This window comes from Sodiomyces alcalophilus (assembly GCF_042370955.1).
Source record: "Sodiomyces alcalophilus JCM 7366 unplaced genomic scaffold ACRALscaffold_6, whole genome shotgun sequence".
NCBI classification, from domain to species: Eukaryota; Fungi; Ascomycota; class Sordariomycetes; order Glomerellales; family Plectosphaerellaceae; genus Sodiomyces; species Sodiomyces alcalophilus.
In genome coordinates this window covers 1,628,919-1,644,577 of record NW_027263537.1, presented here as the reverse complement: position 1 = coordinate 1,644,577, position 15,659 = coordinate 1,628,919, and the positions used below count along the sequence as shown (strand labels likewise).

At 48.8% G+C, this 15,659-nt stretch overlaps 3 protein-coding genes across 3 annotated transcripts; 2 read left to right on the top strand and 1 right to left on the bottom strand.

The window, feature by feature from the left end:
* Positions 1–32: 32 nt before the first annotated feature.
* ACRALDRAFT_2021218 (uncharacterized protein) lies at positions 33–4,277 on the top strand (the record flags this gene model as incomplete). Its single annotated transcript, XM_071020053.1, has 34 exons — positions 33–42; positions 87–144; positions 198–245; positions 292–300; positions 378–586; positions 695–713; positions 785–841; positions 871–901; positions 939–1,071; positions 1,101–1,117; positions 1,173–1,296; positions 1,340–1,396; positions 1,425–1,567; positions 1,592–1,661; positions 1,695–1,747; positions 1,784–1,842; positions 1,877–1,932; positions 1,987–2,022; positions 2,052–2,247; positions 2,272–2,324; positions 2,354–2,397; positions 2,421–2,561; positions 2,596–2,761; positions 2,846–2,870; positions 2,933–2,965; positions 3,007–3,060; positions 3,103–3,152; positions 3,196–3,349; positions 3,380–3,391; positions 3,444–3,459; positions 3,543–3,692; positions 3,733–3,750; positions 3,833–3,973; positions 4,083–4,277. 34 exons carry the CDS (start codon positions 33–35, stop codon positions 4,275–4,277), a joined length of 2,637 nt encoding a protein of 878 aa, XP_070873462.1.
* Positions 4,278–4,469: 192 nt separating this feature from the next.
* On the top strand, positions 4,470–7,791 carry ACRALDRAFT_2060290 (uncharacterized protein). The gene is made up of 4 exons (XM_071021913.1): positions 4,470–4,530; positions 4,618–4,893; positions 5,719–5,904; positions 6,003–7,791. Exons 2-4 carry the CDS (start codon positions 4,889–4,891, stop codon positions 7,519–7,521), a joined length of 1,710 nt encoding a protein of 569 aa, XP_070873461.1. The 5' UTR covers positions 4,470–4,530; positions 4,618–4,888; the 3' UTR covers positions 7,522–7,791.
* Positions 7,592–12,324, bottom strand: ACRALDRAFT_209815 (uncharacterized protein; the record flags this gene model as incomplete). The annotated part of the gene is made up of 15 exons (XM_071022868.1): positions 7,592–7,621; positions 7,661–7,750; positions 7,831–7,993; positions 8,082–8,096; positions 8,123–8,196; positions 8,241–8,293; positions 8,329–8,390; positions 8,417–8,705; positions 8,743–8,843; positions 8,927–9,005; positions 9,083–9,193; positions 9,228–9,281; positions 9,311–9,391; positions 9,438–9,460; positions 12,308–12,324. The coding sequence occupies 15 exons, from the start codon at positions 12,322–12,324 to the stop codon at positions 7,592–7,594; spliced, it is 1,242 nt and encodes a 413-aa protein (XP_070873460.1).
* Positions 12,325–15,659: the final 3,335 nt, after the last annotated feature.

Genomic DNA, 15,659 nt, shown 5'->3' with positions numbered 1-15,659 from the left:
AATTCTAGAGCTAGAATGAGGTGATATGTCATATGTCACCTAGTACAAAGATCTGAGGATCTTCGAACCCAGAAACATGGGGTAAGCAACGTTCCTATCTGCCACTGCCAGCCTTCCCCATACACAGCCAATACAACAAATATAGTCACACTTCTCTTACAAATGGCATCGCTAGAATTCCGAGGTGCACTTTGCAGTGTGATGGCCACATATTCCGGGAGCTGGAAGCCTGGAGACATGGGACAGTAGAGCCCCTAAAAGCTGCGCACCACGGACACGCCACACTTGGAGCCAAGTCATGTGTCTTGTCTCTGCTATTGCGCCTAAGCTTACCCCCTTATTTTTCCCATCCGTTTCTGCTCTGCGGGCATCTGGAGTCCTTCCCCGGTAGACGATGATGAGCGCAGGTTCGAACATCCGTCTGACTTCTTGTCTGTACAGCCCGTGACCGAAAGGTCTGCCGTTCAAAACCCCAACCTTGATCTCAACAGACACTGCATCAACTGTGGGCGACCGAGTTTCCCACGACCGGCTATCGGTCAACTGTCAAAATTTCCGCAACTCTCCCGACATGCCGTCTTACCCTGTCTTGATGGGACTAGGCGCTGAATTGGGAACTTGCCACTTAGATAACAGCTGAAATAGGCACTCATCCAGGGACCGCCCACTTGAGACCGTGCATCTGACATGTTAGTCCATGTAAACTCGGTCCTGTGCACGTCGAACCCGTATTTCACAGCTATTTGCGCTATTTGCGGCTTCCCTGACTGCACGGGACAGGTAGCGGCAACCTGCACAAACCTCACGGCGGCATTTTTTTTTTCTTCTTTTTGCCATGGCCGTTCGACCGCACTCCATGAGATGAAATAGGGCCTGCCGATTTCGCTCCTCGGGAGCCGGGGTACAATACCTACCCGACTTCCACATGGATCACTTAGATGGCATCCATGCCATCTTTTCGCTGCGGGCCCGATGGTTTGGGAATGTTGGAGCCAGAGCATTCCCTTCCCGTCTCGGATAACCACCCATGTCATTGGTCCATCCCACGAGCAACTAGATGCAACGGCTTTCGTTCTTACGGAACATTGAGCGGAATGTAGGCTCTCGTGCTGGCTCCGTGATCTCCAGGAGATGTCGACGGGTAGCTATGAAAGGCTGCAACATATCGTCAGCCTTTTCATGAGGGGTTGACTACCTACGACATTTACTCGACTGCTCCGGATTGCGGCATTATAGAGTTGCACATGCTCACTCGTCCGGCACGATTGCTTACTCCCATGACTAAGGGCCATAGAAGTGAGATATCCCTTGGCGAGAGAGCCGAACCTCCCTTGCCCAGTCCGCGGTCTGCCATGGGCCGGCCGATTAATGTCGTCCCCATCAGCTATCCATCATCGTCAAAGTTGGCTGCATCTGCCCATCAGCACTCACCGAGCCGACAGCTAATAAACATGAGGAGCTACCAACAAAAACCTTAGAGTCTTGGCATACACTTCACCCCATCCACATCTGTATTGAGTGGGGCACCATCCTCATGATGAAGGATTCGCCGTCTGTTAGCTCAGTTGTCAGTTCTCTAAGGCCATGCAAGCAGTCCGATGACACGACACGGAGACTTTCAGCCAATCTCCTTCCCGCTTATATTTGTTTTGTCAACGTCAGTGTGGGAGCATAGCAGGACTCGCGACCTTCAGGCAGCCTCGATCCAAGTGGCGGAGAGTGCATGCTCGTCGTTCACATCCTACCAGTGCGGCTGCGGCTAGCCGTGGTGGACTATTGATAGGCCAGGGACGCTCCTCCCCAATCAAATTGGTGTTTGTGGTGTTTCAACTTGACCCTTGGGTGACGGGCAGCTGCATATCTGATGCATGGGAAGGTTGAAGCAAAGGAGCATGCACCTAGCGAGCCCGGGCGTCGGAGCATTGTCTTTCTGTTGTCCAACAAAGAGGGGGCCCTCGACGATACCCAGGAGAACAAACTGCCCAGGCCTGCGCCATGGGGACATGAGACAATCTAGGCTATGTACCATACGGTCAGTTACAGGACAAAAGACGACAAGGAGGTGACCGGGAAAAGGGAAGCCACGAGACCCTGGGAGGCCGCTGGTGACTGGACAGGGGTAGGTCAAAGCCGAAAGGCCGCCGGATACGTCGACCGCTTTACTTGGCTACAAGGATGGTGGGAAGAGTTGACAGAGCTTCGAGGAAGCGAGTATCGAAGCGCGAATATGAACAACTCAGACGAACCGTCGCGGGCGGGTTGAAGCGAAAGCCTCGCTCGACAGCTCGGCGAGCAGCATAGCAGCCGGGCCCTTCTCGTCAACCGTGCAAACGCTCATCTGTCATGGCCTCAGGGCAACAGGGAAACAAGGATCTTCGAGCTCCCCACAATTTCGACGTCCCATGTGCCGTGATTTCAAGAAGTCTGCACAACCACTCCTTACATGCGAAGATGCGTTTCCCCACTCATTATCCCTCTTCCGAACGTCATCTTCGCCGCGCTTCTGGAACTCATGGATCGATCTGTGCGGCAAATTCTATGTTTCCATCCGTTCTCGCTCTGTGGCACCTCTATCGACCGTCGCGTGTTGTTGAGCCTCTGGGCCTGGAGTGTCTTTTCGGTGCGATCGTTGGTCTGCCATATTGGAAATTGCATGGAGAGGTATATAGGACTCCGCACCTCCTTGGACGCTGCACATTATCATTTTTTTGTTTCTTTTTTACCGAGAGGTTCCTAATTTTCCCTGATCTTTCGTTCGCCCGTGTCATTCCTCTTTTTCTTCTTCTTTCCGTTCTGTTTTATCTTCTTTTTCTGAGAAAATACCCGTCTCGCTTGCAGTAGTGAGCAGTGACCTTTCTCGAGAAATCCTCGTGCCGGACCCTCTACTACGATTCAAAATCGCCTCCGAATCTATTGTCACGACACGGTACAGCGACCTCCATTCTCATACCTCGTATGATCTCCAGTCGCGGATTATTAGAAAGAAAAAAACACACAGTAGGTGAGTGATGGATTCTCTTGCTCGTGGGCGAGAGTACTCTATGGCAGCGTCACCGGGGAGTAGCAAGGTTGGGCGTTAGCTCCGAAACCTTGCAGTATCAGAGCTAGCAGCCCATCCCATTCGTCGGTCTCGGTCTCCCAGCGGCAGCCAGGTTGTTGCGAGCACTAGGGAAAAACCAGGCACTGATTGTCCAGTAGGAATCACAGCTGTGAGCTCTGAAGCTGCAAGTCACATTCCTTCCCGAAACACTCTTTGGATCGACGAAAAAATGGCGCCCAAGCGCCGGTATGGAGGGTCGGGAGAACCCTTGGGCCGGGCCACGGAGCGTGGAACTGGACGGGACAGACTGTGCTGACTGACGTGTGCTGGATGGGCCAGATTTCCCAACTTGTGAGGATCCCCTCGCGGACGGCGGATTGATCACAGCCTTGGGGCAAATGAGAGAGGCACTCCTAGAGGTTAGACCGAAGTCGCCGGGAGTCCTTTTCTGAGCAGGAGAAGGGGGCAGCTAATTAATACGCGTCGGTCCATGATTTCGAAGAGGGCCAAGGAATTCGGCAGCGAATCTCACAGCGCCAGATCGAGCCTGTATTACTCTACGGCGGCCACAGCATCGCTCATCGCGTCTGAAGACGGTCGGATGAATCCAAAGGTAACCTTGCCCCATGCGCCAAATCCCTCCCTCCTCCCAGTCTTCGCATAGGGGGATCAACACATCAACGCTTGGTCAGCACTTTGACGCAGAGATGGTGGGGCCGAATTAAGGACTTCTCCCACAGGGCTGGCCAATGGCTATGCTATCTCCGATATCGTGTGGCGGCACACACGGAGAACGGAGAACGGAGAGCGCAGTCCAAAAAGCACAAGGGCCGGTTTTGGTATTCAGTGTGGGGGAAGAAGCCAGGCGATGCGGGAGGCGCCGAGGTATGTAACGACTGGGTGTGTTTCCAAACCCGATCTTGTCTCTGTGCTGTCCAACCCCTTTTTTCCGCCTTTTTTCCGCCTTTTTTCCACTTTCTTTTTTTTTTCCCCAACTCCCTCCTATATCCACGGTGTGGGCGCACATCAAACGTTTGGACAGGGCGACGTGGATGCACATGGGATGGGCTGCACACAAAAAAGTCGCAGCCTGCTCAAGTGCTACACCGACCCGATTACATCTCTCCCGACGTCTGGAAGGGCGCTGGCTGTGCTGTGGCCTGGGTACGTTCAGGTCAGCGTCGTCGCGTCGTCTGCTGTCCATGTCGCGCGCCGCACCCACCCCCGCCTGACCTAATCCCCTTCCATGCATAACATCGCTGGCCCATGTTAAAACCCCCGAAAAACTGGTGGCTCGATGTACCTCCGTGCAGATGAGATGTATCTAGCTGTACCCCCAGTTTGCTTACTTTCCCGTTGGTGCATTGACACGAAAATGTCCTTTTTCTTTTCCTTTCTTTCTTTCTTGTTCCCTCCCCCTTCGCCGCCCCATCTCTGACCGGTTCCCCGGCCAGCCCACAATACCTGATTGATGCGATTCCCCTCCATGGGTCTGTCTCTGATTCCTTTCCGAGTGCTTGGGGGGTGGAGGAAACTCCGGAAAAAAAACATGTTTACTAACGCATTTGTGCTATTAGAGTCCCTTGGCCTGTAATGTCGAGTCGTCCATTGTCATGCCGCTGTCAGTCAGCTGCGGACGCAAGGCATTTGACGAGCATGTCACTGGGGCCCGGGGGGTGTTGGAATTAGCAGATTTTCGAATTTCCCCCTCCATCACATTTAATCTCTTTCTTACAGAAGCATCGTTGAAGCAACAACATCTGACATGAACTCTGGTGTGAATAGGATTTCGAATCTTCACCGGCATCCGGGCTGGATTACATCGACCTACCATCTCAAGGCCATGAGATGCGGTACGTGCACAAGCTTTCATTGGCTTTGACCCTTTCTCCGAGGCTACCGGGCGGATTGAAAATAACAGGGCGACCTATCCTTCAGCACATTTGCGCGCCCGATGTGTGCTTGCCTGCCTGCCCTTGCCTTTTTCCGCGTGTCGTGTCCTTTTAAATATTTCGGCCCCCTCTCTCACTTCATTGCTGTTTCTTCCTGCTTGCCTATCTACCTGCTTGCTTGTCCATCTGGTCTACCTCTTGTCGTCGCGTTCTTCTTCGTCCTGCAACAGCCTAGCCCTGATTATCCTCATCATTTCTCCATTGTTCCGTCTCTAGCCTTACCCGACCTGCCTTCCTTTACCTCGAAACATCCCCGGGCCGACATCCTGGTCAGACATCGGACGACGAGACAAAATCACTTGGAATCCCTGGTTCGGCCAGCCGCAGACATGCGAACTCATGGGTAGCTGCTTCGGCGCCAGGCGTGCTACCTAAAGTTTTGAGCGCTTCGTTCCCCCCTCCCTCCCTCCCCCCCTTTGCTGAGTGCTGCAAGCCGGTGGGCGTGCAGCTCCCGATCCTGTGTCCTCTTGTCCTTGTGCGACGCCAGTGCTGGCAGTACGACCGGTGGGTGACACTGACACTGTGTTCCGTATGGAGTCTGCGGTGCAGTAGATGGCGGCCGTCGCCACCATTGCCGTGCCGGCATCTATCTGGTCTTCTTCGCGCTACCTTCTATTCTTAACCCTCTTTTCTCTCTCTCTCGCTCTCGCTCTTTTTCTCTCCTCCCCTTTTTTCGCTACTCAAACGGGGATACCTGGCAGCATCCCAACTGACGGGTATACCTAGATACGACCAGAGCGCCAATGTCCCCTCTATAGCACTAGAATCGCCTAGCCAGTCGACTTCTGGATTGTTAAGTTTATATCCACCTCCAGTTATAAACCCGAACGCCACCGCGACTTACTCCCCTGACGGGAGCTCATACTATTCCCCCAGCCATATCTTTCCCAACTTGACTCGACTGGGTTCAAAGTAGGTTACACGCCGCTTCACAAAAGGAAACGGCCACTTGAGAATTGCACGACTGTCAGAGGACAGGAAACGTGAAGCAAGGCTCACCATCTTCTCAGTAGCACGTCCTCGACGACGGGCATGCGCTCCACCGCACTACCGCATCCTGGAGCCCAGATCAGCGCCCGAGAGCAATACTCGACTTCGACTCCATTATTCAGGAGGGCGTCCGAACGACACCCCAGGTCTCCCTCGTTCCCGTCGTCACTCCGACGCCACCCGCTCTCCCCGACTACAACAAGCCCCCACAGCAACTTCACCGACACGTCCAAAATGGACCCTAACCAGTACTTGAGGCCACCGGGTAGTGTTCCCCCGCTTGGCCCCATCACCACGCTGGGGTCTCTCGTCTATCTCGACGGGAGCCCGGGGGGTGTACCCATCAAGATGGACATTCAAGGGACCATTGACAAAGGTTTCTTCCAAGCCGAGGGCGAATGGACCTGTTACCGGCGAAACTACTTCTCCTGCGTATGCTCCTACAGCCTCACGCCGTATTACCCCAACCAGCCGATGCCCATGCAGTATACCCAAAACGGGGCCCAGCAGTCCTACACCGTCGTGGGCTTTGCCATGTGCATTTCGGCCGTAGTTGCCGACAGTGACCAAACGATCGACCTGGTCAAGCACACACCTAAGAGAGACAAAGGCCCTACGACCAAACCCAAAAAGGTCCGGCTCCTCCCAAAGACGCCGCAGACCACCACCCACCACTCCCTTGGCCTATACGGCCACGATCCCAGCGGGCTGGGAGGCCCGTCTCGCATGACCTACGCCGTGGACCCGTACCCCGGCACAGCGCTACCGGGCGACGCGTACCAGACCGAGCACACATTCGAGAGGATCCAGTTCAAACAAGCCACGGCGAACAACGGCAAGAGACGAGCCGCGCAGCAGTACTATCACTTATTGGTCGAGCTCTGGGCGGACGTCGGCAATCAAGCGCCAGACGGCTTCATCCGAATCGGACACCGCAAGTCGGCCAAGATGATTGTCCGCGGCCGGTCCCCGGGCCACTATCAAAATGAACGGCGAGGCAGCACGAGCAGCGGACCCGGTGGCTCGGCCGGTAGCATGGGCGGATATGGGGGGTCTCAGATGATGAGCTCTGATTTTGCGTCGGGGAATACCATGCTCAGCGGCGGCTACGGCGGGGCGGCCTTCGATTCAAGGGGGGGGATCCATTACGGGGGCACCCGGCACCACCACGACCTGCCTTTGGAGCTCTCGATCCCCCCGGACGAAGCCAAGAGCATCGACACGACCAAGGGGTACCAGTATTTCCCGGGCTCGATGTACGAAAGCAGCCACCAAGACGGGAGGGGTGGCGTGGACATGTTCACCAACGGGCACCGGTCCGGGCAGGAAGGCGTACCCTCTCACATGGCCACGGGGGTCGACACAGGCCAGGACCGGACCAAGAAAGATGCAGAAAACGGTCTCCTCCCCAGCTTGTTTCATCCGGGTCCCCTAGTGTCGGGTCAAAGATGCGGGCCTTTTGTTTCCAAGCCGACATCCGGGGGGTACTACCCGACGATGCCATCCCAGTCCGGAATCGACATTCCCAACATCATATGACGATGATGCAACGCGAGCTGCTTTCATGTAGCGACACGACACTGGGCCAAGAAACAAAAAAACAAAAAAGTCAATACAGGGGCATTTCGATATTGTAGAACTACCAAGGGTCAAGGCGCAACAGGGGTCCAATTTGGACATGGAAACGGTTGGGAACACAAAAGCAAAAGCCAAGAAATATACATGCAAGCGCCAGGGACTTGGCTTCGGAAGACTTCCAGGCAGCGAACTAACAAAACGGAAGGGGAAAAAAAGAAACAAAAAAAAAAAGAAGCGAGAATGTGTCCCAGGAAGAAAAAAGAATGAGACAATCCCCGACCCTACCCCAACGGACCGGAACAGGAAGCCCCTGGAAGAGGAGTTCTGGGCATGGGAGAGGGAATTGGATTGTTTTTTTGGTTGGGAAGATTGGCACAACAAGCGTGGAATGACAAACGACGAGCATTGTATGGGATACCCGGGATACAGCTGCCTTTGTATGCCTTTTTTTTTTTTTTTTCCCTCTTCTTCTTCTCTTTTTGGCTCGTTCTATTTCATCTTTACTTTACCCCTTGGTCTACGCTTGGGGCACCATTCTTTTGACACCTTCTCTTCATTTCACCCGTTAATTCTTATGACTTTATTGTGCGGGGAGAACGGATGAGGCAGGACACTGGCTTGTTGTGACATGACGTGCTGGGCAGTCAAGTCAAGGTATGCAGGCTAGGCCGGGACAGGACTGGGGGAGCCCTCCTCATCTCTGTGTCTCCTGTCTCTGTCGGGTTGAACCCCCCTTGATTTCTTTGGATCCCCTTGTTCGTAACAGACCCAGCCGGGAGACAAAGCGGGGCAGGCCGGGCGAGGAGCTATTCGTATGAATATGAAGTACGCTGTATGTGCTGTAGTAATAAATCACAATTCTTTGCCCGGGTTAGTCGGGGACTCGACATTCTGGACAGGGGGATGGATCCAAAAAGCGCAGCCAATCCAAAGCCAGAAGCCGGTTGAGTTTGTTTGGTCGGGAGTTTTATGACCGGGGCCCCTCGAGGCCCGGATAGGGGGGAGGAATGGGAATAAGTGGAGGGGCCGCAGGAGCAACGGGACATGGACTGCATAACGAACCACGGGCGGGCAGCGGGTAGTGCTGGAGTCCATGAAGGTACGTTGTACGTGCGATTGGCAACAATCGGCACATTTGTTCATCCCTGCACATGGAAGCAAGCGCGGAAAAGTTCCACGCACTCTCGCTCCGCTCGCCGGGATCCGCCTGGAGAAACCTCGTATCCGACGCAACATGTGGCAGGAGTTGGCGCCGTGCATGTTGCATGGAGCGCGTGATTTCCCTCTACATTGGGGAGTTCATCTCAAGAGCCAGGGGTTTTGAGCTGTGTTATAGCCGCCGGGCCAGTTGGTGATGCCGGATCACATGTTGTTCACGTGGAGTTGTGATACCAGGAGTCGGGAAAGTCGGGTGATTGTACGAAGTAGGTTGTAGGTGTGAGAAGCTTAGATGCGACAAAAGGCGAGCAATGTCCGGACTCGGCCGCGAGACGGACGGACGGGATAGCGGGAACGAATCAACAAAGGCCCAGGACGAGAAGAGGCGGCGGTGCTAAGTTTCCCCTGTCCTTGTCCTCGGAATTGGCGCCGCTGTTGGTCGTGGTCCGGAGCGGCGGCACTTGCATGGGCTCGGCTTTGGTACAACGTAGTCATCCGGGACTAGAGACAGTCCCAACGGCATCTCATTGAATGCGAGTGGTTGGAGATGTTAGCGAGGTTGTCTTGCGATCCGAGTACATAACATGCAGACAAACAAGGGACGGGGATGTCGAATTAAGGTATGAAATTAGCTCTGACCAGAGGCGAAAAGAAAAGTTGACGGCGGCCTTGGCTGTAGGAGCAGCTAATAGCCTAGTGCGAGGCTAGCGTGCACGTACATGGAGTATTTCGTTGGTTGCGGCTCCAGGGGTTAGAGCTGACCGATAATAGCGCAAGTTCACCTAGGTGAGTGTATAGTTTAACTAGGCCTCGGGCCAGTTTATTAGGCCTCGGGCGAGATCCACTTTTTAGTTTGCATGGGCCTCGAACAGAAAATACCAAGGAAAAGTGACTTAGGTACATTATATAAGCACCGCGGTCAGATATATCTATATCCCCTACACAGTATACGCAGCGTATAGGTAACGCATAGGCCCACGTAAATATATCGCCTAAGCTTATAAACGTAAGCAAAAAAAAAAGAATAGGTTATGTATATATATCATATATATAAAAGCAGAAAACTTTTTACCTATCCATAACCGCGCAGCACGTAAGCAAAATATACGCATAGTATACGTAAGTCACGTATCGAGTATAGGATATTATTAGAGGGGGATTAGCCCTCGCCTATATCCGATAGATCTAACTATTCGGAACTAACGGATCCCTTCGCTAATACTCCTATGCCTGACCGGGAGCGACTAGGATCTAGGTCTATTAACTTAACCTATCTAGTAAATAGGTGGGTTACGGGTAGCTAGAGGACCTTTTAATAGGATACTAGGGACCGTATAGGTTATTAACTCGAAGAGGGTAATAATCGTGGCTATCCTATTTCTGGATTCCTTTAAATAGGACTTTATATAAGTTTTATATCCCGGATATATACAGGATATATACTAAATATATACAGGCAAACCTCCTAACCGTATTCGTGATCCTTTTAAAGAGGGGCAGGAATATTATTTCGGCCACCGAGTTTTTTAACTATTAAACGCCCCCGTTATACCCTGTAATAGCTAATTCGGGTATATTACACTTTATAGCTATAGGGCACTCTATTAGGGCTATTAATTATAAACGCGCCCTTAAGATTAACCGGGATATAATAGAAACAGTAAGTGGGCTATATACTAGGCAAATATAAGGGATATACTAACAGGTCTAGATTCAGTTTTATATAAAGCGAGATCGGACTATTCGTAAGCTTTATCTTAAGCTTCTAAGGTAGGTAGCACCTATACTATATATATACGTAGTATATACCTATAACTAACACGAGTATAGTCCCGTTAACGGTTATAACGGTACCTAGCATATTAGCTATACGTGTTCTGGTATTAAGCACTATAAGCATATAGATAGGCGTATACTTAGCGTATACCCTGAATAGAGCCGCGTTAATTATCGAGTCCTAGAATAGAGCTTATTAAATCTAAGGAATTAGCCCTGGCGCTCCTGTTCCCTTAGTAAAGAGCTTTTATAGGCTACTAAGGCGTAAGTTAGTAGTAAATAATTAAGGCGCTTTTTAAACTAATTATAATCTAGGTTTTACTCGGCTATTAAAGCACGCTTTAAGCGTAGGCAGTGTGTATACCCTGCACGGGGCTATTATTCTGCGACTACGACGTATAAAGACGCGCCGTTACGTATTCACGAACCTTAATCTTATATAAGTAGGGGTAACGTATAGGCCGCGTATATACTAACCCTATACAGGTATACTTTATTAGTTATACGTATTGGATACCCGAAAATAACTGGTATCGGATTAAATCTATTCGTCTTACACAGGACCGGATTAATTTTAAGTATTTCCGGACCCTTATTATCCGCGGCGGTGCTATAAGACCTGTTAAAGGGTATGGGTTTATTAGACGCGTTTTATTAACACGACGGCAATATAGTAAGTATAGCCCCGGTATATACACCGCGTATACCTCCTTCTTTATACTAACAGGATAGGCTTTAATTATTCTTCTGGGCCCGGGCGCGTCCTTTCCTATCTATATAAGGCAAAGATTAATATATATATTCTATTTAATTTACGTCGATTCCCCTTTATTATATACCTTATATATAGGGAGTATACGTATACGCCTCCGCCACGTAGTCAGGTTCCCTAACAGTTACGGCAGCAGTTACTTTTAGGGCTTAGCGAAATTCCAGATATATCAGCACTTACTTTAAGTACGTATACGGTGTATACGCGGTGTATATACGGACTAGGTAACTAACTACTATTAGAGCGGTTACTTCTAAATCCAGGGCTTATTCCGTTATATCGGCGATTTGGTATCTAATCTCTTAGTAAGGTATATCAGGCCTTTGCTTCCTATAATCTCGTATACGGTCTTATTCGGAAGGCCCGTCTCCTACGGTATCCCGCGGGCTATAATCTTTAAGGTATAATATATACGCCTACTACATACTAGATATATACTAATAGTATAGGGGCGGTACGCGAATTTACTTATAAATAGGACTTACTTATCGAGGGGCGCTGGATCCGGGCTATTAAAGTCGATAAAGATAGTACCTTCTTTATTATATGCATCGTATATACCTAAGCCCAGGAATTTCAGAAAGCACGGTGCCTCTAAATAGACCTATTATTTAAGATGGTTTATAGTCGGAAGAATAACTGCTATGGCGTTAGTTACTAGAATAACGAGGTTTAGCGTAAGCGGTGCATAAGCTCTATCTATATATCCTATCCACTAATATATCTCTAGGCGTATAAACGCTAGCCTATATATTTATCAACGTTACGAAACAGGCAGGATATAAACGTTTATTTACGCTTTTATTCCATTATATTAACGAGGTAATAGAGACTCCGGTACGGTTTTAGTATATAGAGCCTATAGTCGAGAATTCTATTTAGGCAATTATACTAGATATATCCGCTAAGCAATATAAAGGTATTATATACGCCTAGTATATATCGGGCGTATACGGGGTATATACTAATTAATATCTAGGCTTTAGAGACTATCTATACTCTATTAATAATACTTAAACCTATAAGGAGTATCTTACCTACCTCCTAGCCTTCTGCATGGTCCACCTAAAACGGAATATCAGTAAAAACAGTGGCGATATTAACTATCAGCTTATAAGGCTTATCTTTTAGCTTTTCAAAGCCCTATTATATTTATAGTATATAGAACACCTGCGAGTTATATACGAGGAATGGCCTAAGCTTAAGGGTTAGGCGAAGTATAAGGCTAAGTCCTGGGTTGCTCTAGGGGTCTGTTTAGCCCTAAGCAGAATTCCGGTAAACGCACGCCGTATTCTTCGCCGTGATACTAATTTAATAGAAGTCTTATACGCTAAGGATAATTAGAATATAGGCCGGAAAAGAACGCTTTTAATAGGAGTTTTAGGGTATATATATACCCCGCCTATACAACGCAGATACCCGCTAACTATCTAGTATTCGAACCCTAATCTTCGAGGAAATTAAGCAGGATCAGGCCGAGCTTAGGTATAGTATACGCGCCTTCTATAAGAATAATAGTAAAACGGTACGCGCTAATAAGATCCTACGGAAGAGGGAGCAGACTCTTTGGTGTTAGGCGGAGGTATCCGAAAGGAACCCCGAGTCCCCCTTTAACCCACGAAACCTATATACGCTATATATACGGGGCATAGGCTAGGAGGATACTATTAGTATTCCTTCGGATTCAGATACTAATTACACGGATAATATAGAGAATAGGGATAGTAATACTATAGGCGGGTCTAGGCCTTACTCGCCTAATAGCGACTTAAGCTTTAAGCTTCGACCACGCTCTAGGTATATACACGGTATAGGCGATACCTAAACGCCGTGTTAGTAGCAGGACCCGCCTAGTCCTATACTAGTATCTAGGCGACGCCGTTATACCTTTTCTATTACATCGCTATCTATAAGAGCGGTAAGAATACGTAGGCTAAACTATATAACGCGTATAAAGAGTATAAGCATAGCGTAGGCGGAGGAGGCGCGTGCCCTGGAACTACGCCTCAACCAGCTACGGTATTAAAGGAGGGTAAGGGAGATATAACAAGAGATTAAGCAGATTAAGAGTGAACTAGCAGAGCAGTAATAGTATTATTTACGGGCATATAAATAGCATATACAGGGTATAGCTATTTATAGTAAATTAAATTTTATCCTCTATATCTTCGGCAGGGACGATCGCTGGCGTCTTAGGCTTTCCTAGTCTCTGTTAGTATAATATAGAGTATATACTACGCATATATTAGGATTCTTTTAGTAGTACTTACGGGCAGAGCGACGGCTACCACAAGCCGCAGGCTTAGTAGCCTTCCTGGCCGTAGCCTTTCGCGCGGTCCCTATAACTATTAGCATATTAAACATGGGATATATATCCCGTATATACGGGATATATAGGGATAATAACGCACTGGCTTTCTTAGGAGCCGGGCGCTCCTCCTATTCCTCTACCTCTATAAACTAACTTAGTTAGTATATACACCGTATATATATCGTAAAAGGTAGACTTATAGCTCGCTTAGACATAGTGGCGGCGGGGGCGATGGCCTATACTTAGTTAGTAGGAGCATTATATATATATAGCATATACATAGGATATTATATTCTATCGTTTCGTGGGTTTCCGCTAGCGGGTTAATCGGCGTAACTCGGCTACCGAACCTAAGGCCCTTTTCTAGGGTCTTTTAGTTATTGATTACCCTGAATTAGGGCTCGGAGGCGAGGGGCTAGCTAGACTTAGAGGGTCGGGTTTCGAGGTTAATTAGCCTAGGTTAGGGCTTAGTATAGGGGATTAAGTATCTAAGGCTAAACGGATATTATATATATCCTGTATATACTTATCCTGTATATACTTATTTATATCTAAGAGATCCGTAAGATCGGAAGAGTCGTCGTCGCTTATAGTATGGATATGCTTAGCGGAGGGGCGACTCTAAGCTAGTTTAGTAACGATATCAGAATCGTCCGACTTTATTATAACGAAAGGAAAGTCCGTAGACTTTAGTTAAGGAAAAGATATCATAGAAAAGGCTCGATAGCTTAGTATCGCAGAGTGATCGCAGTATATTCGTTAACTAAGCGCTGACTTTAAACTAAGACTTTAACTTAAGGGATTAAACTGATCCCTTAACGTACGCACAGAGATAGGTTCGGATCGGTGGTCCGTGCGCGGCTATCGGTCCGACTATATACCGATAGGTCTGCGATCATCTCGTTACATTGCCCCCCCCCCCTGATAAGTCTAGTCCCGTAGACTTATATTATCGTGATACCTTTAATTACGCGTTTATTACGATTAATTATCTCTATCTGCTTTTATACAAGCCCTTATTAAAAACCTGTAGGAAAAAAGAGTGGCCGCTCCCTTTATTTACCTATTCGTCGGCGTTTTATCGCTAACCGTATACCTCGTGATTTACCCGAATATTGCTATAGAAACTCCGTAATGCTTATTATTATTGCTTATGGTTATCTAACCTTTCGCGGATATTATACCTAACCTTAGGTAACCGTTCGGCGACGAGTATATAGTTCCTCGCGTGATTTTCCTTATAGCTCCTAATTTTCTTCCTATACCTATCTTCTATTATTATAATCGCCGATCATTCGTTAATTATACTATTAGCTGCCGATTTCTATTATTATTATTATTATCGCTATTATTTCTATCGTCGACTATACGCCGTTATATTATCGGTTAATCTGCAGCTTACTATCGCCTTACGCGATATGAAATTCGATATGGCTAAGGGTTAGGCCTCGGTGCTTAAGGACGAGGCCCCCTATGCCTTTTACGTTTCCCGCCTAGATTCGTATATTACTATCGAGTACTTCGATAAAGCCGGCGACGGCTCGGGAGCTAGTCGCTATATCGTATATACCCAAGGTCACTAATAGTATACCGCCGTACGTTCGCTATCCCTTAGGCGTTTTCCTATACTAACTAGTTCGTTAGATCCCCGACTTCCTTCTAGGTATCGCTTAGTTACTATAGAATAGCAGTAAGCGTATCTATAAAGTGGATAACGACCTAACGCCGATAGCTCGGCGTCGCGCTTATAAGCGTATTTCGAAGGCCTATAAGTTGTTCCGGGTCGTCGTGGCCTATAACGAGAAGAAACTCGCCGTTAAGAATATAAGTTCTTTTAGGTCGCCGATCCTTTAGCTATACACTAATAGTTAGTAGGTTTAAATATTACTTTTAGATAAGATCTCGTCCCTAAGGTCGTTAATAACGATTAACCTTATACATCGTTTTAGCCGCCTTAATAACGCCGAGGCTTCGGCTTTGCTTAATCAGACTCGCCCCCCTCGCGAGGATAATATCCGCGACGTTAAGTCGCTTATTTTATTTGCTAAGGATTTAGCTATAAATAGTTACCGGCCCTTTAAC

What these genes read in the sequence shown, in the direction of transcription:
- ACRALDRAFT_2060290 (XM_071021913.1), top strand. An exon ending in TTGACTCGACTGGGTTCAAA is followed by an intron (nt 5,905 to 6,002) that starts GTAGGTTACACG and finishes CCATCTTCTCAG; the next exon opens with TAGCACGTCCTCGACGACGG.